The sequence below is a fragment of the Nansenia antarctica genome (genome assembly GCF_963989245.1).
Source record: "Nansenia antarctica genome assembly, chromosome: 5".
Classification (NCBI taxonomy): Eukaryota; Metazoa; Chordata; class Actinopteri; order Argentiniformes; family Microstomatidae; genus Nansenia; species Nansenia antarctica.
In genome coordinates, this window is record NC_137690.1 from 69,314,560 (window position 1) to 69,330,108 (window position 15,549).

General features: G+C 42.9%; 1 protein-coding gene across 1 annotated transcript; it reads right to left on the reverse strand.

Annotated features, from left to right (window-relative positions):
• Positions 1-7,319: 7,319 nt before the first annotated feature.
• On the reverse strand, positions 7,320-14,728 carry taldo1 (transaldolase 1). Its single transcript, XM_080531148.1, has 8 exons — positions 14,544-14,728; positions 11,617-11,740; positions 10,956-11,063; positions 10,630-10,761; positions 9,883-10,058; positions 9,230-9,427; positions 8,705-8,850; positions 7,320-7,905 (listed from the first exon to the last, which is right to left on the reverse strand). Exons 1-8 carry the CDS (start codon positions 14,641-14,643, stop codon positions 7,873-7,875), a joined length of 1,017 nt encoding a protein of 338 aa, XP_080387274.1. The 5' UTR covers positions 14,644-14,728; the 3' UTR covers positions 7,320-7,872.
• Between the last annotated feature and the right edge of the window lie 821 nt (positions 14,729-15,549).

The following is a 15,549-nucleotide window of genomic DNA, read 5'->3' on the forward strand; positions in this document are numbered from 1 at the left end:
AGGACCGACAACCCCTATCTCAGACACACTGAGGAGGAGGAAGAGGAGGAAGAGGAGGACAGATGCAGTCACCTAAAAACACCTACAGTATGGCCAATATAGTGCACATAAGAGAACAATGTGTACAGTAAGAGATAAATCCTGATTTTAGATACCTGCTTATAAAAAAGAAATTAATATAAAAGTTCAGGTCGATGTTGCATGTTTCAGGGGGGAGGGAGGGAGGGAGGGATGTGATGTCATGGGGGACTCAACTATTCATGTTGTTTGACACTGTATGCATATTTGTATTAGAAAACCGAATAACAGAATGTAAAAAAATAAAATAAAATAAGATTGATCCATCCATGTACTGTCACTGAAATCAGGATTTGGCTTTAAAGTCATAATGGCTACACATAACAAAGAGAGAATTACTTTACACACATTTGACAGAGAAGGTCCAAACAGAAGGAAATGATCAAAAGGAGGGTATCAATAGGAAAGTAACAGTAACGGTCGCAAACACAGACCTCTCCAGTTCTGAGCGAAAGCTGAGAGTCACATTGACTTGTTCATAGGGCAAAACATAGATGGTAGCGCCCCCTCCTGGTGTAAGTCCCGTAGTTACAGGCTCTGCACTACAGCTGGACGACGTCTCTTCCACTGAAACATTCAACAAACAAGTCCTCTCGGTCTATATATTTATTTATTTATTCTCATTCCAGTGCCCCACAAGTTATCAGTTCTGTTAAAAGGCCTATTGTCTGCCAGATAGATCCATCCACAGTAAATAATATATTTATATTTATATATATATATATATATATAAATAATAATAATATATAAATCTATAATAATAAACTAAAATCTATATGACTAAAATCAAGTGCATCGTGCACGTGCACGGTAGAGAAAATGTATGCACTGAGGATGTAGCTAATATAGCTTATTATTATAAGCATAATGGCATTCAGGTGCTGTGATGTGCTGTGTCAGACTCACCTGTGAGAGACAGGTGCAGAGGGATGGAGCTGAGGGCCTGGTCGTTCTCAGTGCCATGGCTGAGGAAGTCCTCCACCATCAGCTGCACGCTGTATAGCCCTGCGGCCGACGAGCCGTCATATGCCAGAATACACGTATCCTAGGAAACAGTGGTTGAGCCAAATGTATTATTATTATTATTATTATTATTAATCCTTTATTTAACCAGGGTAGTCATATTGAGACAGTAGCCTCTTTTTCAAATGAGCCCTGGCCAAGAAAAGCAGCACTTAATTAAAAAGACACCACATACAGTATAAAAACATACAATATACAACAGAAAATAACAACAGAAACAGTGAGCAGATACAGCCTATAAAAGATAACCTAAGCACATTTGCATGTATGATTAAAAGTCTCTGTAACATACAGTTTAAAGTCAGAGTGGAATGAACATGTTAAGTTTAAACTTTTTCTGAAGTACATTCCACGTTGATGGAGCATTGTAACAGAATGCGGTTTTAACAAATTCAGATCTAACATTTAATCTAAATTAAATGGAATGCATTTGAATAAAGGATTGGCTCTTTTTTGCAAAAACATTACCTCACACAGGTATGGGGAAAGGGAAAGGGAAAGGGAGGGAAGAAAAAGAACAAGGGAGAGGGTGAATGATAAAAGAGCAATAGTGGAATGACACATCTGACCTTGGCAACACTCTTGTACCTTCTAGGCATGTTTTGAGGCATTTGAGGCAGCTGAGGCATTTGAGGCATCGGAGGCATTTGAGGCGTTTCCAGTATAGGCTACACATGGAAACAGAGACACCATCAGGTGAGACATACCTCAGGTGAGACATACCTCTTCCAACTTTAGAAAGTTGTGTCGGGGGCAGTCGAGGCACTCCCCGAGCTCAGCCTGGGCAAACCGACAGCGTACCATGTCGCTGTCTAGGTCCTTTACTGACAAGGGGAAGTGGTGAGGGCAGTTCACACGAGCCCTGGCACAAGAACATTGTCAGTCAGTCATATGAGTTCATATGAGCCCTAACACTGGAACACATAAACATACAGATTTACATTTGAACCATTTAGCATTTTATCCAAAGCGACTTACAATTAAATATTACAGGGTCAGTCTCCTTGGAGTTACTTAGGGCTAAGTGCCTTTTACTCAAGGGCACACTAGTGGTGGTGTTCCCATGTGGGATTTGAACTCATGACTGATCGATCACCTGTCAACTGACTATCCAGTAGGCCAGGCCACCACTACCCCTACAGACAGACAGACAGGCTTATACCCCTACAGACAGACAGGCTTATGACTGTGATGCTGTTCACAAAGAGTGGGAGGAAGACACACACAGAGGAGGAGGAGTGGGGCTGACTGAAAGAAAAAGAGAGAGGGAGTCAAGAGAAACGGGAGGAGGAAGAAATGGAAAGCGAGGGGAGAGAGATGAAGTGGGTAACATTTACTTGAGCGTTATCAACTAAACATACTATATATCAGTACAGTATCAACATACTGGCAGGTACACTGTATTTAGGCCAATAGATGACATGTGTTTGGATGTGTCTTTGGCAGTGCAAACACACAGATCCATCCAAGGTAGTGTGTGTGTCAGGTACCTAAGTGGGGGAGGCAGGCCGCAGTACGGGGGGTGGTTCAGTCTGCCAGTTTTAGCCCGAATAAAGGGCCCCGCCTTCACTGACAGAAACACATCCACGTTGGACCTGTTGTCACAGGAAGAGAGGAGAATTGAAAGATTTAGTTACCTTTTTGTTTTAACTTCACCTGAACTGGCCATACCATACATCAATAATAAAAAAATAAACCAATCACTGAAGGCTTAATTGCTATTAAAGGGGAACAACTGCACATTTGGAAAGTTTATGGGCCGGTTTCACAGACAAGGCTTAAGCCTAGTCCTGGACTAAATCACACTTTCAATGTAAAATCTCCATTGAAGATGCTTTTTAGTCCAGGATTAGGCTTAAGCCTTGTCTGTGAAACTGGCCCTGTCTTAAGTAGATGTTATACAAGTTATAATTAGTGTAAGCTTGATGTAGTTATACAAGTTATTATTAGTGTTATTGACATGTATGCTTGTTTAGAAGCAAAGTAACCCCTCCCTCCCTCCCCTCCCTGCCTGTTGTCTCATGTCCCCCCCACCATCTCTGTAATCTTGTTTTCAATCATTGTAAAGTGCTTTGAGTTGCATCCGTGTATGAAAAGTGCTATATAAATAAAGTTTCACTTCACTTCATCTCTGACACAGTGGAGGACTGTCAACATACACACCTCTCTCACTCAGGGAGAGGGAAGGTAGAACCAACACAAGAGCAACGTCACAAGGTTAACCCCCCCCCCCCACCCTCCTCCCTCACTGCAGCACTAGTAAGTAACGTTTATTTATATAGCACAATTTTACACTGACAAACAGCCGCCCAAAGTGCTTAACAGATAAAAAGAGAAAACACTGGTGAAAGAGAAAAACAAGATAAAATACAGATAAAAAACAGATAAAATACATAAAATCCACTAAAAACAAGGTGCAATACAAATACAAGTACACTAGATAGAACGTTGTAGAATACAGCAAAAAATGAAATAAGAATTACGATTCTGAGATATAGCATACGCATTTTATGGGATAATATTAGGTTGTGGGTTTTTACAAATGTACGTTTTCTGAGCTCTCTGTGAAGCAAGGAAGTAAGAGGAGCCCATGGGCTTACTGCCAAAACACTGGAAATTAAGATTTTCTTTTAGTGGGCCTTTAAAGGTTGACTGGGATATGACCTCCAGACCTCTCTGCAGGCTTTTTAGGTACTTTCGTGTTCCAGATCTGTGGTTCTGACAGTACAATTTTGAGGGAGCCTAATATCTAACTGCTTAGAACCAAGTGCATTCTATCTTCTGGGCCCTGCTAACTATGAAGCGGAAAGACACTTAGCTATGTTATGGAAACTAGTACTGAACATATACAGTGTGTAACCCGTGCAGAATCTATATTACACAAATCATATGGGTTGGTAGCTAGCAGGTAATGAGTGACTCTCAGTGAATCAGTGCCTTCTCACGAGCTGCACCCCGCCTCTGGAACTCTCTCCCTCAACCACTCAGAGACTCACCCTCATTCTCCACTTTCAAATCCCACCACAAAACCTACCTGTTCTCCCATGCATACAACCTCCCCTACCCCTAACCATCTCCCCTAACCCTGCCACCCTGCCACCCTGCCCCCCCCCCCCGGACATTGCTGCGTTAATTGTTCACCGTTCGTTAACTCTGTGTTCTATGTGCTCATGTTATCTGTTGCTTGTTGTTTCTGTGTTTTCTGTTTTTCCCATATTGTCAGTGTCTTTGAGGCCCGGAAAAGCGCTATATAAAAACAATGAATTATTATTATTATTATTATTATTATTATTACCTACCCGAGAGCCACATTGGCTGTGTAGTTGCTGGGAATGGTCCTCTGCCATTGACGGACACACCAGCCAGGGGCGGGCTTGGTTCCGGTGTAGGGTAAAGAGGTGGTGTGGACCTCACACTCTGCCCCTGTCCCACACACCCCAGAGAGGGACAGGCAGGGCAGGGGGGAGATCACGCTGTAGTGTGCCCTCACCTAGAAGGTCATGAGAATTTGGTAACACTTTACAAGAAGTTGCCCCCACACCTGTGTAATAGCACAGATACTGTATGACTCCTGGCATCCCAACATTGTAGTAACACAGTGACAGTAGAAGAGCAGTAGGTCTAATGGATAGAGTGTTTTTGTTATTACACAAATGGACGTCACCGAACTGAATACAGAGTCATTATGATTTATATTTCATATTCTGAAAAACTGGCCCGTTGCTTGTGTCTAAAGTACATAAAACTGTCTAGTACAGCTTGTGATCCCCGTTTAGGGTAGTTCAGAGATATTGAGCGTCAAAGTTTTTACATTCCCTTATGTTCTGTGAGATGGAACCTTCGTATTTCATTAATTACTAACTCATTTTAAAAATAACACCACACAGGCATTAATAAACACCTAATGGATCAGATTATGTAAAAAACTAAATTTTGACAAAAATGGAGTTAGAACCTTATAATTCTAACATCACGAGCTGACATCTCAGCACTGGTCGTAAAAAAACAGTAGCCTCACCGTCCTTCCTCCCTCTCTGTCCAAGGGAACCACATGGACCGCGGCCCCCAGGGAGAACGCCTCGCAGCCAGGCTGGTGGAGCCCCGGGGGCGCAGCCAGGAGCGCCAGGAGCACCAGGAGCATTCGGAACCACATTATGGTTTCTATCACAGACACACACACACACACACACACGCACACGCACACGCACACCCACACACACACACACACACACACACACACACACACACACACACAGAGATAACCTTCATAAATATCATAAAATGTAATAATAGAGAGTTGGATTATTAGGTACTGTACTCTTTAAAGTGAAACTCGCTGAACACACATATCACATTTATTTCTACTGTACTTTTTATTTTTTTACAAATGTCACAAAGTGCTTCACAACAAAAACAATACAAAGCAATACAAACAATAAATACCATGCAAACAATATGATCTAACACCAAACCATAGACCCCCAAAAGCAAGCCAAGGAAAAAAGTCCCTCGAGTGGACAAAAGTGGCAGTGGCACTCAGAGGAAGAAACCTTGAGAGGAACCAGACTCCAGGGGGACCCATCCTGCTCTGGCTGGTCAGGTGCTGAACAATAAACTAATATGGAATATGTTGCGGTGCAAGAGATCAGGGGTCCATAGTGACTGGCTGAACTGACAATACTGTTCCTAGGTTATCTGCAGTGGGTTTCACTGATTTATAGTCTTGCCTGACCAAAATGACCAATATTTGGCCGATGTGTATTGGTGTGTCACTGGAGAAAGGGACATTAGGCTATACAAGTCAACATTAGGCTATACAAGCATGAATAAACAACACATATTACAATGCCCAGGTTATGGCATTGCACAATTTCAGTTAAAGTTGCATTTTGTACAGTTAAGGCCTAAATAGTGTCCTTTCCTGTATCTTGTGGCAAATGGGTGACCTATCAGAAAAAGAATATGACCTAGATGAGATATTGAAAAGGAGAAGGAGAGGACACGAGGAATCGAGATTCTAACAGTTGAAAAAGGGCCCTTATGTTGGCCTAACGTCTCACCTCTCCCCAACCACCGAGCCATGTTCCTACAGCTCTGCTCTCTGTGATACGACACAACCAAGCCTGTTGACCAGAAAGAACAGAAAAAACAGGCCCATCTCTGGTGTAAATGGCATACCTGGTGATGTGAAACTATAGTTGTGTAGGATCCTTTGCTATGGAGTTCAAAAACTCAAAGCTGTCATACAATCCAAGGGGGTTCTCTTCATTTTCAATCAGAAAGCTCAATCAGCTAGATCACACAAATCTATTTGTCCTGTTTCGGTTGATCTCTCAGCTCATCTCTGAGTTCTGTGTTCGTTCAACTCTCTTGTCGGTTGGTGTACTGCAAGCGAAGCAGGAAATTAACGATTGCATTGAATTATTTGTTGTTCGCAGAAATGACGCAGGTGTGGAATGGTGCTAAACTGGCTAGACTTGAGGCCAAGTTCACACACAATAGGCAAAGTAATGCCTCACTGTAATGGCATACATCCAGCAAAAAAACTAACAGAATGTATCTGGAGAGTGACCCTAAATGACCCTTCTGTGAACCTTAATGGTGAAATGTGTGAATAGGTGCCATTCAAGAGGAGCCAAAGGATTCTGAATGGGGAAACATCAATTTGTGCACCCTACTTGAGATCCCTTCTCTCAATGGGCCACTCACTCTGATGTTTAAAGGCTCTTGGAATCATGTATAATAATTAATTGTATGACTACTAATGTATCTGGAACTCAGATATCAGTTTATCTGACATTACTGAATATAGACATCTCCCCCTCACCATGAGGGTAAAACATGACATTACCGGTACTCTAGGATGCAGTCACCTTGTAATAGTTGGATACATTTAGTGTTCTTAAAGCTTATTCGACTCATCCTCACTTCACCATTCTCACTCTAATCAACATACACAGCATCAATTAACACACAGTGTTAATGAATTTACTTGGAATCTGAATATTAAAATATGCGTTGTTAACAATACATGGCCAAAGTTCCGTGCCCATCCTTCATATTGTAACTGCCAATCTCAGGCCCTACAAATCTCAAATGAACACACGTAGCAGACACTTCAATACAAATAAAACTCCATTGGTGATGATTGAGGAGTGGGTCGGTGTCCGATACACCAAACGCAAATGTTTGACAAGAAAATAAAGACAACACCATAGTGATCATTAAGGAGAGTTTATTGATGAAACAGTATATTCATGATAAGTTCCTGAGGAATGTCTATGAGGAATGTTTATGGTTTAGGTTTTTCCCCCAACCACAGGGCTGGGAAGGAACACGTTGTACATTACAACCCAAAACATGATGGTCCGGGCCTGGAAAAAGGCCTTTGGTCCTAGTCACATGACACAAGTCATTACTCAATAAAGGCTGGGCCAAGTCCGACCTGCTGTATTCTTTAATCTGTATTCTTTAACGGAATCTTCAAAAGGGGGCGACCACAATGCATTGCATCAGAGCTGCCAAATTCTAAATTCTAAATCAATGTAATATGGTAAGAGTAAAAAACTACAAAACAAATAAACAAGAAGGAATTCTGTCAGAGTCAAGGCTAGCCTATAGGAGCAATGCTTCTGTTTCGGGGGTTCCCACCAGGGGGCTGGGGTTCAGGAAGGTGGGCGAGTTTGGTCCCGTCTGGCCCTGTAGTGGTGGACAGAAGGGCGGCTTCTCGCCCCCTCTGTGTTCCCTGCAGGGAGGGGTGGATATTCCCTTTTACTGACCGTTCTTCACGTTAAGCATCTTCTCCTGTGGAGAAAACAAATAAAATGGTAAATGGACTGACTTGTATAACGCCTTATTCCAAAGCACTTTACAACAGCCTCTCATTCACCAATTCACACACATTCACACACCAATGGCAGCAAGCTACCATGCAAGGCTGCCGGCCCGCTCATTGGGAGCAAATTGGGGTTGTGTCTTGCCCAAGGACGCTTCAACATGTGGCCAGTCGGGGCTCGAACCGCCGATCGGCCAACCCTGGGACCATTAGACGCTGGCTCTACTTCCTGCGCTACAGCCGCCCCAACAAATAGTATGAGGAGAACAGTAAACTAATGTGGTGTGGTGCAAGAGATCAGGGGGCCAGTGACATACTGGCTGATCAGACAATACTGGACCAACCAGAGCTCCTCGGTATGAGGAGAGGGAAGACAAGTGAAGGAGGACACCCAGATTACAGCATCACTTTTCTGTTTAAACTATTGGGTTTGTTTAATCAGTAACCCAGTCCAAGGTTATGCTCTACTTCAAGTACTTAGCATTATCAACCTTCTATAATGTGAAGGTTCATATGGAACAATTCCTGACTTATTGAAAAACGACAAGACTTTTATGTAGACTTGTAGCCACCAAATAAAAACGTAAACAAGATTCCTGGAGGGTATCAACGTCACTAAAGGACAATCCAGGCTTATTTCGATAAATCCCGCGAGACTTATAAAAGATGATTTTACTTTAATGAGGTTGATGGAATACCCCCCAGGACAATGTTGTGCTGAAGGGGTCTCTGATGAAAACACCCGTACGCCAGTCCCTCCTCCCTCACCTTGATCATAGTCTCCAGCTTGATGGCGTCAGCGGCGAACTTGCGGATGCCGTCAGACAGCTTCTCCACGCCCATGCGGTCCTCGTTGTGCTGCCAGCGGAACGCCTTCTCATCCATGTGCACCTTCTCCAGGTCACAGGCCTTAGCTGAACATGAGGAGAAAAGCAAAAAAAAAAGCAAAAAAAAAAGCTGTCAAAGTTAACACAAATTCCTGCAATTAAAAACATACACTTCTACTCTTGTCTGAATCAGGGTTGCCTTCTGCCTTCTGTTGTTTTTTGGCTGCAGTGTGGTGTAAGGACAAAACAAATTTCCCAGTCATGGGACAATAAAGTGACTTTTGACTTTGACTGTGTGCAATTTCTTCAGTTTTTGGTCCGTTACTATGGTTGAATTTTCACTGAGCGCGTCCAGGAAGTAAATCTGAGCTCACAACTAGGATATTTATGCTTCTACCAAAAAACTAAGATCCCCAGGAGATCCCCACTTCACCTAGCCCAAGGGGCTCGCAGCGAATCCGTTTACCTTTCTGCAGTGTGAGTGTTGCCGTCACAGGGTTGTGGTCCTTGCTGAGCTCTCCCAGCAGGCCAGGGGAGATGGTGAGGAGGTCGCAGCCTGCCAGGGCCTTCACTTCCCCCGTGTTCCTGAAGGAGGCGCCCATTACCACTGTGGTGTAGTCAAACTTCTTGTAGTAGTTGTAGATCTTGGTCACGCTCACAACCCCTGAGTGGAGACAACGTGTGGGTGTTATATTTAAACATGTGTTCAAGTCTGTCATTGGCGTGGTCCATCTAAACAATGCAGACATTAGTTTGCTGACCAAGCAAACCAACAACCAGGGTAAATTCTTAGTGCTTTGAAGCTTTGGCAGGGTTCCCACACCTTCTGAAACATCAAATTCGAGTACCTTTCAAGGACTTTCAAGACTCAATTCCCTCAAATTCAAGGACCCAACACGTCATAGTTTGAGACAGAACTAAGTAAAACATTTTTGAACATGTTTTTTTTAGAGAGAGAGAGGGGAATTCAAGCACTTTCAATGACCCATATCTATTTTCAAAACTTTTAAGACCTTGATTTCTTTTTCTCAAATTCACAAACTTTCAAGGATTTCAAGGACCCGTGGGAACCCTGTTTGAAGCTTTGGGTTAAACCCAGCCCAGCCCAGCCTGCCATACCTGGGTCCTCCTGGGGCTCGTAGGTCTTGCGGTCTGTGTTCTCCTTGTGCCAGTCCAGGATGCGGCCCACAAAGGGGGAGATGAGGGTGACTTTGGCCTCGGCGCACGCCACCGCCTGGGCGAAGGAGAACAGCAGGGTCATGTTGCAGTGGATCCCGTGCTTCTCTTCCAGCTCCCTGCGTACACACACACACAACCTTTAGACAAGCACATTCAAGGACAGCTACACACGGTCAGAAAGACACATTTAGTGATAGGTATGACATATGACACCAAAGAACGTGACGCATACAGCAAGTTGCGACGTCATGTTTCACATTCACGTACATGTTTGGGATTATTACTTCACTCAACTGTTTGCGTGTCGGTAAAACGTAGCGTGGTTTTAGTACATTGACGTGACATATGCAAAAGCAGATCCGAAACAAGCCCCGCTAGAGAAGACGCTTGTTTGCAAGTTACAATGCAATTCTCCACTTGGCAAAAAAATAACCGAAGCTGTCGCAAGTTTCATATGCAAGGATATACGACTGTACAGCGTTGTTGAAAATGCTGGCTTTCAAAGCCCCGTTGCGGGTTGAACCAGGAAAGGGCATAAAAGAGTGATCTCGGGATTTATGAATCGATAATCGCTCATTCAAATTAAGACCGATTTTGAATCGGGAAATCATTCTTTTTTTTAACCCAGCCCTACCTCTAACATACCCAGCCCTACCTCTAACATAACCAATGGCCAACACAACTCACCGGCCAGCCTGGATGCCTTCCCATGTGGAAGAGAGTTTAATCAGCACACGATCCTTGCCGATGCCAGCCTCCTCGTACAAGGCCATGAGCCTCAGAGCACGAGCCACCATCTCGTCCTTTTCAAAAGACAGCCTGATATCCAGTGGGAAAAAAGGGGGGGGGGGTTAGCAATACATACAAATTGGAACTTTGTCAAGTCACCACACTTTACCCGAAAAATTTGCCATTGTGCACTCCCATACATGGATTTAAAAGCCTTCTTCTCATGCTTACACTAATGATATGCTTTTAAATCCAATGTAGGGTGTGTGTAAGGTCCCACATACCTGGCGTCAACCTCTGTGGAGACCCTGCCTGGGACCTTCTTTAGGATCTCCAGGCCGAAGCTCACAAACAGCTTGTCCATAACGTGGGTCACCTGCTCCTCTTCATTTCTGGTGGACAAGAGAACAGTGTTACCAAGGAGACAGGGGTCATGACAGATCTGAACATTCTAGAAGGAAACAATATTCATCTTACTTAGCCTGTGCGCAATCTAAAAATGGTAGAAACTCTTTCAAGCCCACACTTGGACCAATTCCATCCTTTTTAATCTAATGTGGGGGAGTGCGCATGTGCACTGTGCACACTTCTGGCTCTGGAGCATAATGAACCTATCACTAAGCCACACCCCCTTTGAAAACTCAAACAAACAAACAACGCTTCACTGACAGTGACTGAATGACATTTAATGACTTACAATGGTGGGAGTTCGCAAATTTCTGATTTACCACAACAAGTAATAGACAAGTTTTTTTTTAAAGATGACAAGAATATTTAGTCTAGAAGCTTTTCACCATCAGATATTAGCGAGTTGTTTGTCTTTTCTGAGTTTTCTGCCTGTCGTGACTTTTGCTGCGATATGATTGGACAATTTCTATTTTGGGGCGTGGCTTAGCGACAGGTCCATTGAGACACAGCACCATTCAAATGCAGTTCTCATCTTACCCGCCCTTGGCGACGCCATATTTGATGGCCTGGTCCAGCAGGTGCTGGTAGGCGGGCATCTTGGCAGCAGCCAGAATGAGAGAGGGATTGGTGGTGGCATCCTGGGGCTTGTACTCCTCAATTGCTGCATGGAGAGAAGGGGGGGGAGTTAACATAACACTGATACGCAAGTCCACTCATCATGATAACCTGAAGAAGCCGTAACGTGTTAAATAAAGCAGCATTGAAGAAAGAGTGTGCATCTTTACAACTCCTCTAACACTTGTGTATGACTTAAATGAATAATGTTGCTTTTAGGGATGTTGTTTTGACTCCAATGGACTAAACTCTACACTAACTCCCTGAAAAGGGACTAGAAAGTAGTAGAATATACTCAGCCTTAAAAAATAAAATTATAATGTACCGTATATATAAAATACAAACAATATATAATAAAACATATATATATTCCACCACAGTGTAAATATAAAAAATATAATATAAAAAGAATATATATATATTCCACCACAATGTGGGTATGCCCAGAGGGTAGGTCCCTCAATTCTATTGCAGCATTTCAAATTCGGGGGAATATTTTTGACAATGATAGAGCCTATTTTAGTTTTTAGTTCAAACCATTGTCCTCCAGAGCTGTCATGTTACAAAAGAGTTGGTCGGTAAAGACATTTCACAAGGGATTACAAAGAGTTAGCTCCCTTTCACAATGACCAGCGGACCAATAGCTGGGCTACATCCAAGTTACTCAACACATTTTGAAAACCCCTAAACAGGCCTACTGGTAGTGAACCAGTACTTCCTCAGACTCAAAAATAAACATTTGAGCGAGACTAGACTGCCACCAAAAAAGACATGGGGCCGGTTTCAGAGACAAGGCTTAAGCCTAGTCCTGGACTAAATCACACTTTCAATGTAAAATCTCCATTGAAGATGTTTTTTAGTCTAGGACTAGGCTTAAGCCTTGTCTGTGAAACCAGCCCATGGAAACCTGAATAACATTATAAATATGAAGTTACATGTTGGTAATTTCTGAATCTTGAGCATGTCTCCTCAGTTTCAACCGCTAGTCGGCGCTATTTCGTCGTTCGACATGTCCCATCAGTCGACCTAGAATAAATGGAAGAGAAATCTGTGTCCTTGGCCTTCACTACTGGAAGCTAGATAGACACAGCTGATCACAACTTCATATTTTGGCGATGACTAAGCATGAGACTCGGCACGGGAGCGACGTGCCTCAAAAGAATCGTCCAAACTACTAACTTATTTTGTTGTAAACACTTATCACACAGTCAGGCTTGACACGGACACTGGTTAAGTCCATAACATGTTATTGGTCAGGAGCGTAACTCGAAATAATCCAATACAAGTTGGAAATCCAGCTAATGGTGAACACTTCTGCTCACAAAACAGAATAGTTCGGCTCTTGATATTGTACAAACTGAACATGACAACGTATTAAACTGTTCCAGCCATCCTCACTCAGCTCTGCCCATGACTGTCGATACTCTTCCTGTATAGTGATGATAAGGAAGATGACATTAATCGGATACACCTGTCCCCTAAGGTAACAGCCAGGTTGCAGGTCCCTGGCTATGGTTCCCTATGGACCCTGCAGGAGATGGAGGATGCAGCTCAAACAATTATACAATAGAGAGTTAAAAAAGACTGTTTTTGGGGGGGCTGCTTTCTGGAGGAAAGGGGGCAGTTTGTTTAGGATACCAAATCCCTACATGCCTTAAAGTGAGTTTAAATGTTACTCTGCAAGGGGAATGTTGTCAAACTTGATGCCCGATTAGTCGGATAACTAACCATCAGATCAGTGTGAGAGTTAAAGTAGGACTTTGTTACAAGAAGTTGCGTCTATTCTTTCATTTCAACAGCATGTCCGACTCCTAGGAAGGAGGGATGCGATCCAGCTAAGTCAAAGCCTTCCGTGTCTGGTTACCAGGTAAAGACTGACAGGCAGACCGTTTCTGTCTTGTCATCCTGACTTGCAGCAGGCAGGGCCGGGCAGGGCAAGCATGAGGAAATGTCTGGTTTGCACCACCATGGAGTTAGCCAACAGCACACAGCACACACGTTTGACTTTATCACTCAAATTACACAAGTGCAATGAGAGAAGAACAGTCAGTAACTTGTGCAGAACAGACAGGTAATAAGAGCTATTCGTGTAGCATTTGGACACACCCAGATCAATGCATTGAGGATTTTAGAGTTATTATATTCAGCGACAATATATCGTGAGCTTAGAATGATAAGGTTCTATCTCCGTTTAGGGCAGTTCAGAGATATTGACCGTCAAAGTTTTTACACTCCATTATGTTTTGTGAGATGGAACCTTTGTATTTTATGAATTACTAACTCAGAAATGTCAACATTTTAAAAAAATAACACCACACAGGCATTAATAAACACCTAATGGATCAGATTATGTAAAAAATTTTTTTGACAGAAATGGAGATAGAACCGTATAATTCTAACGTCACGATATGTTGACGGGACATCCACAAACGGCGTACGTGCTCTGAACGAGGAAGAGGAAAAACATTTTTAAAATATCCGTATCGCTGATATGACACTTAATCATACCATCCTCGAGTCATTACCCACTCAATCACAATTAAGCAGCTTGCATTAACACAGCTTGTCAATTGCTCACCATTCAAAGTGCAGCAAGTTAAATATTAAGCCATCAAATGTCACGCAAGAAGAGATCCCCGACCAATCAGAAGCACGTATTTAAGCTAGCTAACTAGCTAACGGCTAGCCGTCAAACTCAAACATCCAGCATCCCATGCTGGCTGGCTTAGTTAGTTAGTCAGGATTATAATTAGACAGTAAAGCAGTGCTAAACAGCGGATATATCTCAGTCATGGCCGGTTGCCATAGCGGTCAATTGCATTGATTATGCTAAGCTGGCTAACGTTTACCATTGAAGTCTCCGGTGTCCGCTACCACCACGGTGAACTTCTTGAGCTGCTCCAACGCTGAGTCCATCTTTCGTCGTTTGTCGGGTGACACGCTAGACATGCTGATGGTGGGGGACAGAGAGCCTTTTATATACAGAAAACACGTGAGAGAGTTGAATTTGAATACACGAGCGCGCGGTGGAACAGACGAGAACGGCGGCGCGCTTAATGAGAGAGCGCGGAGGAGGAAGGCGCGTGCACGTGGAGGGGGTTGGGTCGCTGTGACGCGGCCAATGAATGTGGAAAAGAAAGAATGAATGCGTAAAAGAATAAATAAATATAGAAATGTATTTCGTTATACTGTGTGTATTCATTCATTTATTTGTTCATACATTCATTTATGTATCTATATATTTATTGTTAATTTTGACAGACTTGGTCCTCCATACCTCTGGACCAATGGAGACAGGCGCCTTCTTATCTTCTTATCTCATCTCATACTGGTTTCAGCCAATGCAGTCACTTGTCAAAGGAGTAGCCTGTTTTAACTCTATTTCCACGATGCTTGGTCAATATGCTATAGAAGCATTTACCTGCCACATGTTCAATACAAAGTGGCAAATTAATAATCAATATCATGTTTGAATGAATGAATGGTCTTTATTGTCATTAATACAGTACAGGTACCATACAACGAAAAAAGACTGAAAACAAGAGGGCCGAGGGTAAAACAAAAAAGGGAAAAAGAGCTGGTTTACATAAATAAAGGCTATGTACACTATCTACTATACTATTGCTGTTTGCAATTCATTTCCCCAAACATGTGACATAATGAAAATTAAAAGGTAAAATGTATGAGAGACTGTCAACATTGACATTTGCTATTTAATTTCCTCAATGACATCATGCACTACCAAACTGTAAATTGCATGACAATTTCATTAGCATTTTGTGCTGACCTGGTTAGACCTGTCAATCAGACACTGTGGACGAGAGTGGAAGGGGTAGATGGGGTTTTCCCAATGGT